The 15,411-nt window shown below is 38.6% G+C and overlaps 1 protein-coding gene across 1 annotated transcript; it reads left to right on the top strand.

Annotated features, from left to right (window-relative positions):
• The first annotated feature begins 184 nt into the window (after nt 1-184).
• On the top strand, nt 185-15,223 carry DUSP11 (dual specificity phosphatase 11). Its single transcript, XM_069583714.1, has 9 exons — nt 185-466; nt 2,003-2,078; nt 3,271-3,402; nt 6,829-6,952; nt 9,561-9,621; nt 11,656-11,702; nt 11,979-12,054; nt 12,278-12,460; nt 14,734-15,223. The coding sequence occupies exons 1-9, from the start codon at nt 366-368 to the stop codon at nt 14,927-14,929; spliced, it is 996 nt and encodes a 331-aa protein (XP_069439815.1). The 5' UTR covers nt 185-365; the 3' UTR covers nt 14,930-15,223.
• The last annotated feature ends 188 nt before the right edge of the window (nt 15,224-15,411 follow it).

Here is a 15,411-nt window from a genome sequence, read left to right as displayed (position 1 = left end):
GAATGTAAGCACTTGGAAAATAGCCGAAAGCGCCACACAAAGCACTGGGAGAGTGGGAAAACTCTCCATGTCCCGCACTATTGGAATTCTGAAGGGTGCACACACGAAATCATGGACCTGTGCAACCCGCCTCTGGGTAAGGAGGCCATCGCAGCCAGAGTCCTGTTTACGGATCGAGTCTCTCAGTCAGCCGTCGTGATGACGTCATCTAGGCAGGCGGTGGCGCATGCGCAATAGAAGGAAATCCTGGCGCTGAGTGGGTTGCTTCTTAAGCGTTTCCGGTTTGGGTTCGTGCCGGCACCTGGGTCTCTGGGCTGGCGGCTTTTGCACTCTTGGCGTTGCGTGCGCGGCATCTTGGGGGTCACATGAGCCAGTGGCATCATGCCGGTGGTCACTGGGACCAGGATCGCGTCTTTTCTGGACATTCGTCAGCCAAGAAGAAGGGCGGAAACCACATCCCCGAAAGGTAATACACGCCTTGGTCCTTGGGAGTTGCCCTTTCAGCTCAGAGCCCCTGGGCCTGGTCTTCATCTCTTGTGCTCTCCGCCTGTCGTGTATACCCTGGCCGGCTTGGACCGTCCGCCTTGTGCTAGTCGGCATTGACCCTCTCACGGCTGCGTTCAGAGTAGCAGAAAGGGACGGTGTGTGATGTTCTGATTTCTCCCCATTGTTTCAAAAGCGAGGCTCTGGTCATTGCTTTTCAGGTAAAATGCCAAAGGACTGCTTTTTTAAGGTGAGACTGTCGGTGTTGGGGACACAGCGTAATTACCAAAATAGACTCCCTTTCAATTCCTCAGATCTTCCCTGGTGACTCAGACGGGTTAAAGAATCCGCCTGCAATGCAGGAGTCCCGAGTTCGATCTCTGAGAAGATACCCTTGGAGAAGGGGATGACAACCCACTCCTGTATTTTTGCGTGGAGAATAGTCGCAGAGTCGGACACAACTAAGTGACTAGCATTTACAGTTTTCACTTCCAGTTCTTGAAGCTGCGTTGTTTTTGGCACAGAAAATACAGGAACTGAGTTTCGGGGGGAGGGGGGAACAAAACAAAACAATACCGCCGAATTTTCCAAAGAAACTGTTGTGCGTTATTTGTGTTGTCTCCGGGAATCGTAAAGAGCATAGTCTTGCTTCAGAACCGGTGTCATTTGAGAGATCTATCTCTATACATTCAAATTAATTTTGAGACTTTACTCATATATACAGTAAACCCATTTATTCCCTGAGACTTTCGTTTCTTCCACTGCATATCCTATTAAATCAACTCCATTTTATCTCCTGAATTTCTTTTGAATCTGTCACGTCTTCTTCATCCTAATACTGAACTTTTGCGCTCACTTTCTGTGCTTCAGATACACTGAGTTAACCTTAGCTCCAACTCATCTTACAGAAATCAGTTCAAATATTACTTTTCACTGTGATTCCTAGCATTTTGTGACCTTCACAATCCCTTTAATATCAAGTTTTCTTTTAAAATACGGATTTGAAGTTCCCTAAGTCTGAGTGAACTCCGGGAGTTAGTGATGGACAGGGAGGCCTGGCGTGCTGCGATTCGTGGGGTCGCAAAGAGTCGGACACGACTGAGTGACTGAACTGAACTGAACTGAATTTGATGGCATCAGTTACATGAGGACTTAGAATAAACTGGGAAGTGAAAGTATTGTGTTTAAACTATTTCAGTCAACCTGCTTGTATTAATGATACCTTAATATTCAACAGCAGGCCGTTTTTATTAGGGAGTCAGAAGTTCTGGCCATCTCTGATTTTAGATATACCTTGTTAAGACCTTTGCACTGTTTTGTTACTTTTTATCTGCGTTCACGAGCGAAAAACTGGAACTAGGGAAGTAAAGGTTATTACTAGGTGAATTTGAATAAAATGCAAAGCTGAAAGAAGAGGAATCTACTGTAGAGGACTTTCATTTCCACTTTGAAAGTGCATTCATCCTGTGCTGGGAGACAGACTAATATAAAATTTGCCTAACAAAAAATGTATTGATAGGTGGAAAGACTACCTCCCAGTTGGACAGAGGATGCCTGGGACTCGTTTCATTGCTTTCAAAGTTCCTTTGAAAAAGGTATGCAAAAGTTGATACAGTATTTTTTCAAAATCTGTATTCACCAGATAGAACCCTAGTTCTCAACCCTGTTGTACTCCATTTTCCTTTTTTATACTTCTTTTTTTTCCTTTTTATACTTTTCACTACCCCCTTTACTATCCTAAAATGAATTCATAGATAAATACAACCTAATTTCATAGGGAAAAATCAACGTAATGCCTTAACTATAAGTAAAGAGTAAATAAAGTAATCTATAATAAAGTAATATGTACCTTGGGACTTCCGTGGGGGCTCAGTGGTAAAGAATTTGCCTGCCAAGCAAGAGACACAAGTTTGATCCCTGGGTTGGAAAGATCCCCCAGAGAAAGAAATGGCAACCCATTTCAGTATTCTTACCTTGGAAATCCCATGGGCAGAGGAGCCTGGCAGGCTACAGTCCATTGGGTTGCAAAAGAGTCAGACATGACTTAACCAACTCGACAACAACAACAACGACATATATCTCTGTATGTATATATTTGGGCAAGACTGTACCAGAAATAAAAAAAATAGTTACTTGCACCGTGAATGCAAAAGGCTGTGGACTTTGGTAATGATGTGTCAGTGTTGGTCCATGAATTCTAAGAAATGAAGCACACTAGTATGGAATGTTGATCATGGAGAAGGCTATATGGGATGAAGGACAGACGGTATAAATGGGAACTGTGTACTTGCTGCTCAGTTTTGCTCTGACTCTAAAACTGCTATAAAACTAGGCTAGTAATATATTTCAAAGAAAATGTGTTGCTGGGACTTGAATAACCAAACAGATCAATATGAAAGAGTAGGTAAATAAGCCAAGTGCATACAAGCAATGAAAGCCATCCTTCATATATGTATTCAAGAAGTATTTATTTATATGTTTCTATTTATAGGCACTCTGCTTGGAGTTGGCAGTACAGTGGTAGGCAAAACTGATGTGGTCCCTGCCTTCTGGGAGTTTCCAGTCTGGTTAGGAGACCAGCATGAAAGAAGCAAAACAGAAATAAATATATAGAAATGCTTCCCTCTAATCTCTCTGGAAGAAAGGATTGTAATATAGCTTGTAAATTCCAGAGGAGGAAACTTTGCTTTGAATCTCATGTTAGCATCACAGGGCTTGAGTAGATGAATAATGTAAGAATGGATTTTAAGCACATGTTTTTTTTTTAAATTTCATTCTCTCTGACAGAGTTTTGAAAAGCATCTTGCCCCAGAAGAATGTTTTTCCCCCTTGGATCTTTTTAACAAAATCCAAGAACAGAATGAAGAACTTGGACTGATTATTGACTTAACATATACTCGCCGCTATTATAAGCCAGAGGTAAATGGAACTTGCACTTTAAATGGACCTTTTTTCTGGAGCTGTAATAATTTTTAGTAATTTGATATTTATCATCTTATACTAAGGTGAATCCTGGCCTTCTTTCATGAGTAATAGTTCAAAAAGGAAAGTTGGTGGTTTCTTTAAGTACACATTTCTGATTTCTCTCTGCAATGAGATTAAGAAAATGAGATTGAAGACATGAATTGAATTATACCATTTGGCAATAGGCTCTGGATCTGCTTAAGAATTCTATAAGCTTCCCTGTTGTATAGTTTGAAAATGAAGTAAACTGTTAGTAAGAATAGTAAGCCTGAAAGGAAAGAACGTATACCCATTATGTCTGTCTTTGTTTAAGCAGTTGCTTAAACATGTTTAAGCGTCACAGTAAAAGGCAGTTGTTCTCTTAAGTTTTATGTTTCTTTTCCTAATATCTTTTGATATAATACAGAAACCTGTAAATTCTCTTGGCCCTTGTAGGACACATCAGTGCAAAAGAATTATTCTTCTTCTGATCTGTTCCATGGCCTTGGGAAACAGTAACACCTAATGTTTGTTAATACTTGTGTAGCATTTTGCCATTTAAAAAGTTCTTTCATATCCATTGTCTTAATTAATCTTCATAACAATCCTTTGCTGTTGAAGTGGTGGTAGTACTAATATCTTCTGCTGCGCTTCCTCTGCACTTGGCTCAGAGGATAGACAATTACACTTACTAGTTTTACAGAAATGAAACAGATTCAGAAAAGGAAGAGTTGAAATTTGAACTTAGTTCCTCTTTTTTAATTGTGGTTAAATATACATAAATAATATTTATTTTAACCATTTATAAGTATACAATTCAGTGGCATTAAATACAGTCAGAGTGTTATGTAGCCATCACCAGTGTCTACACTCAAAATGTTTTCATCATCCTCAACAGAAACTGTAATTGTTAAACACTACCAACCCCATTTTCCCTCCCACCAGCCCTTAGGAACCTCTATTCTGCTTTCTGTCTCTATGAATTTGCCTCTTCACCGTACCTCGTGTAACTGGCATCTACAAGATCTGTCCTATATCTGGCCTGTTTCATAAAGCATAATATTTTCAAGGTTTATCATTGTTACAGCATGTGACAAAATGCCATTCCTTTTTAAGACTTCATAAATCCTATTGTGTGTATATACCATATTTTGTTACTCTTCTGTTGATTGACACTTGGCTTGTTTCCACATTGTAGCTATTGTGAACCATGCTGCTGTGAACATTGATGTACATATATTTGTTCAAATTGTAGCTCTCTGTTCTTTTGGATGTGCAGTGTAGGTCGGAGCAGAGTTGTTGGATTATATGTTAGTTCTGTGTTTAACCTTTGAGAAACTGTCAAACTGTTTCCTACAGTGTCATAAACAACTATTGCAAATTTAAACATATACAGAAGTATACAAAATACTGAGTGTTCTTTGTATGTTGAGAAGTCCATGAAATCATCGCGCTATAATATTTACCAACTGATGTCTATCATGCTTCATTTATACCTCTGCCAGTTTCACTCTGTTTCATTGTGTAGCAGATCCTAGGCAACATTTAATTACACATAAGTATTTTTTGTTATATATATATTTAAAATTTAGGACTTTTATTCCTTAGTATCATTCTTTAATATTATTAAATATCCAGTCAGTGCTGAAATTTGCAGTTGTCTCCTAAATGTCATAAAAAGCTGTTTTTAAGAATTCTGAATTGGATCCAAATATGGTCCACATGTTACTTGGTGTGGTCTTATTGTTAGGTCTCTAATTTTATCTTTATTTATTTTTTTGTGGGTTCTTCTTCCATGTCTCTCACTTTTTTTTCTCCTTGGATTTTATTTTTTAAAGATAACTGGTTTAATTATTCCATCTAGATTTTGATGATCTCATTTGTTAATGTGTTGTTAAACATATTCTTCAGTCCTTTTGTTTCCTGTAAATTGGTAGTTGGACCTAGAGGCTTGATCTGAATGAAGCTTGAATGTTTTCTTTTGGTAAAGCAGTTTCATAGATGAGAATGAACAGGTGTTGATCATCATAAGTGATGATGGATATAGGTCTTCGGTGCAGACATATGGTTGTCTATTTTTATGATATTAACAGTCACTGATGATTGATTCCTACATCCATTAACTCAGTTGGAGCTTCAAAAAATGGTTAATTCTATAGTTCCTTTTTCATTTATTAACTGGGTGTATTTCTATCAGGAGAAGATTCCCTGCATAAGCTATTTGGTTGCCCAGCTATAGAGACATGATTTTCTCCTTTTACTTAAAAGTGTTCAAAATAATGAGTTGATTGACAAATATCCTCCAGTGGTGACCAACTTTATTTGTATCACTATGGACTGCATTGGGCTTCCCTGGTGGCTTAGTGGTAAAGAATCTACCTGCCAATGCAGGAGACTCAGGTTAAATCCCTGAGTTGGGAACATCCCCTGCAGAAGGAAATGGCAACCCACTCTAGTATTCTTGCCTGGGAAATCCCAAGGACAGAGGAGCCTGGCAGGCTGCAGTCCATGGGGTCACAAAGAGTCGGACACGACTTAGTAACTAAACAAGAACGGTGGACTCCGTTATAGTTGTTCTAACTGAGGGCCTGTCTTTGGCCAGTGGAATCAGTTGTTCCTAGGCTTTTTCAGTGGTTCGAGATAGGAAATGTGTTTGTTTGTTTTTAATACGAAATATATCACGGTTGAAGGCTTTCCAGGTGGTGTTAGTGGTAAAGAACCCCCCTGCTGATGCAGGAGACGTAAGAGATGAGGGTTCAATCCCTGGGTCGGGAAGATCTGGAGGAGGAGGGTGTGGCAGCCCACGCCAGTATTCTTGCCTGGAGAATCCCACAGACAGAGGAGCCCGGCAGGTACAGTGCATGGGGTCACAAAGAGTCAGACACGACTGAAGCGACGTAGCACGCTCACACGCATATCATAGGTTCATACTGCTACTTTCCATATAAGTTCCGAACTACAGAATTTTCACTTAGCCTATTCTGTCTTTTATTGATAATCTACTTTCTCCCACCCCAAGAATACCAGTTCTCAACAGTGCATGAAATTTGCTCTATTTTCCACTTCCAAGTTCTTTTGACTCTACTGTACTATTCTACTTCAATCAATCACAGCTGCTTTATGCTCTGGAAATGTAAGATACTAGGTAGAACTGTTTATCACTTTGAGTTATATGCGCCTTCATTCATATTGATTAGCTTTTGCATCCCTAGTAACTGTCCTTTCTGTAGTTTAACGAGAATCATGGTTAAAACAGCTTTGGGGAAAAAAAAGTCCCTTATCAGAGTGACTGACATACTTAGATTAATATAATGTCTTTGTTTATATTTTGCTTTCTCTAATTAATCTTTTGTTCTTTCCCTACAAATGAAATAATATCCATTCCATGGTTTTGCCTTCTAGGAATTACCAGAAAATATTCCTTATTTAAAAATTTATACAGTCGGACATCAGGTTCCTGATGATGACACTATTTTCAAATTCAAAACTGCTGTTAATGGGTTTTTGAAAGAAAATGAAGATAACGGTGAGTGTTTTGTTTTTTGTTTTTGTTTTTTTCTCTTTACCTGAATTTTGGTATGCATTTCAAGTGGGGTTGGAGGATTTTAATATTTTTAATAGTTCTGACATTAGGCCTGTTTGTTTGATAACATTAAGGTGGTGCTAACAGAGGCATTTTTCCTTTTTATGGTCTCAAGCAATTTAGTTTTAGGGTTTTTTTGCTGGGGGGTCAATTTAGTTTGGAAGGTGATTGTTGTGAGAAGTACAAACTGAACTAGCTTGCTTACCTCTTTTTAAAAACTTTGAATGGGCGATATATAATAAAAATGTTCTTTTGTCCTGTTTATTGGTTGAAAGGTATCAAAGGGAACATGGTGTTTGCCATGTTTTAAGACTGCGTGATCTCTTGTCTTTGGAATGCCGCTGACCCACACGACAGCATGCGACCCCTCTGTGGGTCTCTGCCAGCAATGGGCTAGCTTCACCACGCTCTCTGACGTCTGGATCTCGCTTATGAACCCTTGTGGTTTCCTCTGCTATAAATCCCTCCCACAGATGCCAGGCTCACTGATAAAGAGGGAGAGGCTACACTCTCTATTCCCTCAAGTTGGTAGAGACTCAGAAAATAAATTGGTTTAGTAAACACTGAGAGCCTATTCGGTTTGTTGTTAGGGCATGGGGAAACAGAGGTGACTAGCAGTCTTTACAGTCTAGACTAGCAGACTAGTAGAGACTTATCGTTATCTAGGAAGATAAGCATGTAGTAACTATAAGACAGTGGGTTAATTATAATAAAAGAACCAGGTGCAGGGACTTCCCCAGCCATCAGTGGTTAAGACTCCATGCTTCACGTGCAGGGGTCGCAGGTTCGATCCCTGGTCCAGAAACTAAGATCCCACGTGCTGCGTGGTGAGACCAAAAACAAATAAACAGAAATAAAAAGAATCAGGTGCCACAGAAGAAGCTGAGGAGACAGCATCTGAGCTGGGCTTGGGGGAAGAGGATCTTGCCAGAATGAGGAAAGGACAGACCAGGTATTGGGAACAGGTACAAAGGGCGCAGGACTTGAACTTGTGCAGCGAGGGGCAGCCTCTGGTGTGACTAGAGGTAGTAAGGAAGGACAGAGGATTCATACGTTCATTTTCAACAAAAATAGCGTATAACCATCTGAGTTGAAGGCACTGTTCTAGCAAGTAGGAACAGAAGAGTCCTTGCCCTTATGCACTTTACATTCTAGTTGGGGGAGAGAGAAATAAGAAACATATGGAGTGTCAGGCAGTGGGTGGTAAGTGCTCTGGAAAACAAGAAAATAAGATAAAGAAGTGAGGGAGTGTGGAAGGTGACCAGGGAGGCCCTCTCTATTACGATGTCAGTTGATCAGAGCCTTAAAGGAAGCGAGGAACAAGCCATTGGCTGTCTGAGGGGAAGGGGTGGGGGGGAGTGTTCTAAAGCAGAGGGACTAGTAGGTGCAAATTCCTTGAGGCACAGCCATGCTTGGCAGGGTTAAGGAATAGCAAGGCCAGTGTGGCTGAACAGCGGCAGTGAGTGAAGTCAGAGAAATAGAAAATGGGAGCAGAGAGGCTGGCAGGGGACAGGAGGGAGGTGGATGACACAGGTCAAAGTTTGAACTTATAATTCAGTTGGAGAAACAGATTGATAGTTTGAATTTATAATTCAGTTGGAGAGACAGATTGATACTTGTTTATAAAGAGTTCTAAATTCTTTGCTAAAAATTTGGGCTTTATTCTGTGCTAAATGAAGACTTTTAATTAACAGCAATTCAGCCAGGTTTATATTTTAGAAGATAACATCTTCCATGTGGCAGGTCAGTTGAAATAGAAGGGGTTAGAAGTTGGGCAGTAGTAATCCAGGCCAGAGATGACGAATGCCACATACCGCCTAGTCACAAACACGCCTTTTGCAGCAATCACACGTGTTGTTTTCTATTTACTCTCTCATATATATATATATATATATATATATATATATATTTTTTTTTTTTTTAAGTGCTAAACTAAGAGATACTGTGGCATAGTTGGAAAAATCCGAGACTCGATTCTAGTCTTTGTTCTGTTTGCCTGCGGTGCAGCTCGGGCTTACCATCTCAAGCCTTACTTTTTCATTGTGATATAAGAACAGTGCTATGTTCCCGAGAACGCCACAGGCATATAGACCCATGGTGTGTGTGGAGCAGCGAATGAGGGTAGGAACTAAAGCACTTTGGGAAGCTAAGAAGCCGTTTGTTCTTTTCATAAATACTATTGAGCATTAATGGTGAAGGCTTTCCATTTGTTTCACCCAAAAACAGATTTCATTCTTTTGGTAGTCTGTTTCATTTTGTTTTTTTCCCCACTCCCTTTTTCTGTAGTCAAATCAGTTCATGATGCACATGCTCCAGTCCATACTATTGCATATGATTGGAGGCTATGCAAAATTTCCCAGAGGCAATGAATTTTGACTATATTAATTCTTTATAGTATCTGCCTGCTAAAACATATTTTTCTTCAGAGTTTTTCCATTTTAGGATAGTGGTGGTATTGTGGTAACCAATAAATGCTACTCTTCAGAAAGTTGTATAATCTGTCTTTAGGTAGCTACTCCATTTATTTAATTCCGTATTCTCTGTTTTATAGACAGACTTATTGGTGTCCACTGTACCCATGGTTTAAACAGGACTGGCTACCTCATTTGCAGGTGAGTTGCCAACCCCAAGAGGCAGACCATGTTTAAATTTTTTGTTTACAATAGTAATGTAAGCTGAATGCAGAAAATGAAGTCAGTTAAAGAAATGCATGAAGTAGAGGCACTCTTGCCCTTGACTTAAGAGAGTACCACCAGTAATAATTTAGCACATTTTTTTTTTAACTTAAAAAGCACAAATAGAAGCACATATAATTGTCCCTTGATATCTGCAGGGGATGGGTTTCAGGCTATCCCATGGATAGCAAAATCCTCAGATGCTCAGGTCCCCTGTGTAAACTGATGTAGGATAGTCAGCCCTCCATATCCACAGGAATGAAACCCGTGAATACAGAGGACTGACTCTACATGTGATTTCATGGTGTAATATTTAGAGGTTCTGGTTTATAATTTAATATATGGTAGACATCTTCCTATGAAAATATTTGGAGACTTTGTTCTTTTTTAAAGACTGCGTCGTTCCTTTGCTTACTGATGAAGAGAAAGTCAGAAGTTTTTGATATTATAAAACATTGAAGTAATGAACATTCCTCTGTGAATGTCTTTGACTATATACGTTTTGTCTCAGATAACTCAGAATGAGACTTCTGAATTAAAGAGTTTATGCCCTTACGCTTTTTGTGACTGTACCAATTTTTGTTTGTTCATTCAGAAAATATTTAAAATATTGAGCATCTGTTGTTTTTAAGCACTGTGCTGGGTATTAGCAAAAAGCCTTGGGAAATTGTGTGAGCAGAGAGACTTTACCTACCCTTTGTGAATTCTGACAGGCCAGAGAGTTACAACTCTGACAAATGCCAAGGAAAGGGACATGGTACCACAAGAACATATTTTAGGGAGGATTTGACCTCATCATGGAGATTAGAAGTTTCTCCCCCCACCACTTTTGGGCTTTTATTGAGGTTATTATTACATAGGCATGATTGATTAAATCATTGGCTGTTGGCAATGGACTCAACTTCCAGCCTGTCTCCAGCCCATAAAAGTTCCAACCTTCATACAATATTTCTCCTTTGAGAAAGTTTCTTTAGGGATGTTTGAACTGATACCTGATGGAGAAGTAGGTGTTAACCAGATAGAGACATTGGGAAGAGATTTCTATGGATAAGAGATAAGAAAGACCCTGTAAGAGAAAAGCATGTGCTCTGTTGGAGGAACTGGCCAGGAAGGCAGGGGTGTGGGGGAAGCGTGTCATTAAAATGGAGCTGGAAGTGTGGGTAGGAGCTCAGTCATGCAGGTTTGTGTTTAAGGTTTTAGACGTTAGGAGTATTAGAAAATTATTGAACTGTTTTTGTTGAAGGTGAGTGTAATTAAGTTTGTATTTTCAGCCTCTCATTTGGCTACTGAGTGGGGAATACACTGCAGGGATAAAGAGCAAGGAAACAAATTAGGAGACGTTAGTAGAAACTGGGCATAATGGTGGCTTGGACCAGGATTTGGTGGTCATTTTGGTGGAAAGATGTGAACATATTCTAGAGATATTTAGGCAGTATCATTGTTTAGGCCTTGGTGGTAGATTGAGGATGAAGGTGAGGAAGAAATAACTGTCAGTGATGGCAATTCATAAGTTTCTGGTTCCTACAGTTGGTTAATCGTGTTTTTTTAAGATATGATGTTAATACTTTTCCTAATTTGTCTGTTAACTTGTTGGTTCCTGGTGAGTACTCTGTCATACTAAGTCTCCTGTTGTTAGTGTGCAAAGCATTCTGATCAAAACTGACTGTTGTATCTTAGATACCTTTTTAATATTTGCCAGTTTGATCCTGTATTTTATTCTCTTTCATTTATTAATTGTTGTATTAGTGTAAGTAAATAATTAATAGATTTTCTAAAGCTAGGTCATCGTTGCATCCTTGGAATAGAGCCTTTTTGTATATCATTCTTTAATAACTGATTAGATGTGCTGATAGTTTCTTAGGACTTTTATATGTATATTTGTAAAGTGAAATTGGACCTTTTTTTTTTTTTTGCAAAAATGATTTTTTTTCCTTTTTATTTACAAATGACTTGAATTTTGTTGTCTGTTAGGTATTTGATTGATGTAGAAGGCATGAGGCCAGATGATGCAATTGAATGTAAGTATGAGAGCTGTCACTGTTTTCTCTTTTTAAAAAAATTTGAAAGTAGAAATGTAGGTAAATTTCTCAAATTTTGGTAAAAGAGAAAAGTTTGTGATTCATTTGTTCTGACATAAGATAACCTTTTAGAAAAAGTTTATAAAGGGATGTATCTGGAAATAATGAGCTATGATAACCTGAATAATCAGTAAGTGGACTTCCTCTTTGATCTGCTTTCTCTGGGAGTGATTTGCTTTTTGTATACTTATTTCTAATAGTTCTTCTTCTCCTCAGTATTCAATAGATGCCGTGGACATTGCTTAGAAAGGCAAAACTACATTGAAGACCTTCGGAACGGTCCCATTAGAAAGTAAGTTGCATTTTATACCTGATATTTGTGGTTAGAAAGATCTATTTTTGTATCATGTAAATTGCACATTCTTCTTGTAGCTCATTAACTTGCTGTAGGAAGCCTAAACAAATAGGAGTGTGGGGGTCAGGCGGGATTGTTTTTTTCATGGGCCAAAATATAGTCACTGAACTGATACCAAATTTGGACACCAATAATATTTTGTGGAAACATTCTGTTTGAGGAATTGGGATTCCAGTGTATCTAGAACAAGAGGTTTTGAAGATTCAACACGTATGATGGAGCCAGTTTTCACAGCTGCTAAGTCTGTTAACCGAAGACCTAACTATAACATCCATCAGACCCAAGGTTACCCAGAACCTCGGCATTTCCATACCTGGACTCAAGATTTACAGCAGTCAGAAAGGTATCTCTGCTTTCCCTTTATCTAGAATTGAAATAGGAGCTAATATTATAAATTGGTGCAAACACAGTATGATAATACGAAGAACTTGTATTTTCTTGCTGGTCAGTGTCAACCAAGGAGGAGTTGTTTTCTCCATATTTTGCATTTAGGGCTGGAAAATCAAGTATAGGATGGGGAATAGGTGATTTTTCAGAGGCAGTTGGGATAAGGTCTTAGAAGTTTTCATTGATCCTTAAACTTTAGTTTAAGGCAATAATTTGATGTGCGTGCCAAAAAGGATCTTGCATATTTGTCTGTGTGTGTTAGTCGCTCAGTCACGTCCCACTCTTTGTGACCCCATGGACTGTAGCCCGCCAGGCTCCTCTGTCATGGGATTCTCCAGGCAAGAATATTGGAGTGGGTTCCCATTTCCTCCTCCAGAGGATCTTCCTGACCCAGAGATCGAACACACGTCTTCCATATTAGCATGTGGATTCTTTAGCACCGTGCCATCTGGGAAGTCTCCTTGCATTCTTGGGCTCCATTAATAGTGGTACAGTTTTCAGAATAAGGAAGGTTGTTTTCTTTAAGAGTAAACAAAAATTAGGGCTTCCCACGTGGCACTAGGGGTAAAGAATCCGCCTGCTGTGCAGGAGACATAAAAGGCTTGAGTTTGATCTCTGGGTTGGGAAGATCCCCTGGAGGAGCGCACAGCAACCCACTCCAGTATTCTTGCCTGGAGAATCCCATGGACAGAGGAGCCTGGGGCTATGGTTCATGGGTGCAAAGAGTCAGACACTACTGAACTGACTTAGCACAGCATAATGAATGCAAATTGTACGGAAAATAGTACAATGCCAGTAGAGAAATCTGCAGAGGAATTGAAGCATAAATCACACACATTTTTTTTACTTGAGAAGCAGGAAAACCTCAGGACAATTAAAATAGCACAGTATTCTTCTTCGCCTATTAATTTGGCAACAGTTTTTGACAAGGTAGTCCAGGGTGGTGATTGTCAGGCTGAGCCTGGGTTTGCAGCCTACCTCTGCTGTACACTCTCTGTATGATCTCAGTAAGATCTCTAAATTCCTGTTCTCTTATCTGTTGGATGGAAATTTTAATAATATTATAAATAGAACTTTAATAATACATACCTTGGGATTGTTATTGATTATTACATAAGTTAATTTAGCACATTGTGAACTTTCCACTTTCAAAAGATGTTGACATTTTTAGAAGATGTAAACATTTCAAAGATTATTGCTTGTGTTGCCAGGGACTCTGAAAATAGGTATAGCCCTTTTGAAACAACTGTAATAGCCATAAAAATGCTCATACCTACTAACCTTGAAACTACAGAAAAAACTTCAAAATATGGAGAAATATATATGCAATTAATCATTCAACACATTTCTCTGAGTTCCTACTGTGCATCACACTCTAAACTAAGTGCTTAGGATAGAGTCATATATGTTCTGAAATGTTAATCCCGCCGTCATTTACAGTAGTGGAAAAATTGATAGCAGCTTGCATTTCTAACAGTTAAGAATAGCTAAGTAAATGATGTATCCATACTGAGATATTTTATAAAGTCATTAAAAGTGAGAGCTCACTTATAATAAGTGAAAATAATAGGTTATGATTCAATAGTCAAAAAAAGATGCAAGAGGAAAAGACCGAAAGAAAATATTAACCAGTTTAATTAGATTAATTGGGGTTGAGGGGTTGTGGGGTGTTTACTTTTCTCAGATCTCCAACTTTTCTTTTATATGATTATATTAGATTTACCAGTGTTAATTTTGGGACAATTAAATTTTAATTTTCCAAGTTTGCTGCATGTGCCATGGTTAGAATTTCTACATTTTGTAATTAATTTATATATGTATTGACTTATACGGTGAAAGCAGGTTTCTGTTTTCAAATATAAATAGCTCATTCTGTTTCATGTCAACCCTGCCACACTTGGAGAGAATATATCTGATTAGAATAGTATGAGCATTTATCTCTACAGGGAAAGGTGGTAAAGACTTCTGGGGACCTACAGTGTGCCGAGTCGTTGTGGTGGGTAATAGAAATACGTTGTTTTAATTTACCTTCAAAACAGTCATGAAGATGGAGGGTTTTTAATAATACTATATTTTATAAAGCCCTGAGAGAGCCAAAGGTTAAGCAGTTTTATCTGCTAAAATCACACAGGTTGAAAATAGTAGAACCAGAGTGTCTATGTATAATTTTATAAAGCTTGTTATATATAGTTATTAAAACTAATAATGTTTTATTACTTTCATTTTAAGAAAATTTTCACAGAATCGGAACATTTACTGGAGATGCCATGTCCCTCCTCCTGGTCCCCCTGGAGAGGACTATTTCCAGAGGAGATACTCTTGGAATGTAAAGCCAAATGCCAGTCAAGGAGGCCCGAACAGAAGGTTTTCTCCTGGCAGTTACTACAGAGTACCCTATTCAGCCTGTTATAGATGGACCAAGTGACACACGCCTACCCTGGAAATCTGTCTGGAGACAGAGCAGGACTCAAATCAGCAAGTGACTTTTTGTAAGATCAGGTCAAATGAGGTTTATAATCTATTTTATTGCTCCCTTACATGTTCAAGCTTAAGGAAAAATTATATTGATACTTAACTGCTGCTGACAAATTTGCAGTATTTACAGCAGTGAAGGAAATGATCTGTCATTCCACCCTTAAATTTTTTTTAAAGGAAGATAATATTTTAGAACTGATAAAGGTAATAAAGACTATCCCTTGTAAATTAATGAAAAACTCTACCTTCGTTTTCTATGTATTTTTTTCTGACTAAACTTGTGGTGTTAGTGTGTCTGTGTGTATGTGTGTGTGTGCATGCAGAAACATGTTTTTGTCATATTCTATTATTGACCAAATCACTAGGGTATCTTTTTTCTCCCCCTAACTGTTCAATATTTTTGTTAAAATCTACCTAGGAGATAATTTCTTT

Source organism: Ovis canadensis, chromosome 3 (assembly GCF_042477335.2).
Source record: "Ovis canadensis isolate MfBH-ARS-UI-01 breed Bighorn chromosome 3, ARS-UI_OviCan_v2, whole genome shotgun sequence".
Classification (NCBI taxonomy): domain Eukaryota; kingdom Metazoa; phylum Chordata; class Mammalia; order Artiodactyla; family Bovidae; genus Ovis; species Ovis canadensis.
Note: the sequence above shows the minus strand (reverse complement) of the source record. Positions and strands in the feature narration are given on the sequence as shown.

Excerpts from the sequence above, each read along its gene's own strand:
- DUSP11 (XM_069583714.1), top strand. The coding sequence starts at position 366 with ATGAGCCAGTGGCATCATGCCGGTGGTCACTGGGACCAGGATCGCGTC. Across the intron at positions 467-2,002 it reads GGAAACCACATCCCCGAAAG|GTGGAAAGACTACCTCCCAG; the intron begins GTAATACACGCC and ends ATGTATTGATAG. Across the intron at positions 11,703-11,978 it reads GCCAGATGATGCAATTGAAT|TATTCAATAGATGCCGTGGA; the intron begins GTAAGTATGAGA and ends TCTTCTCCTCAG.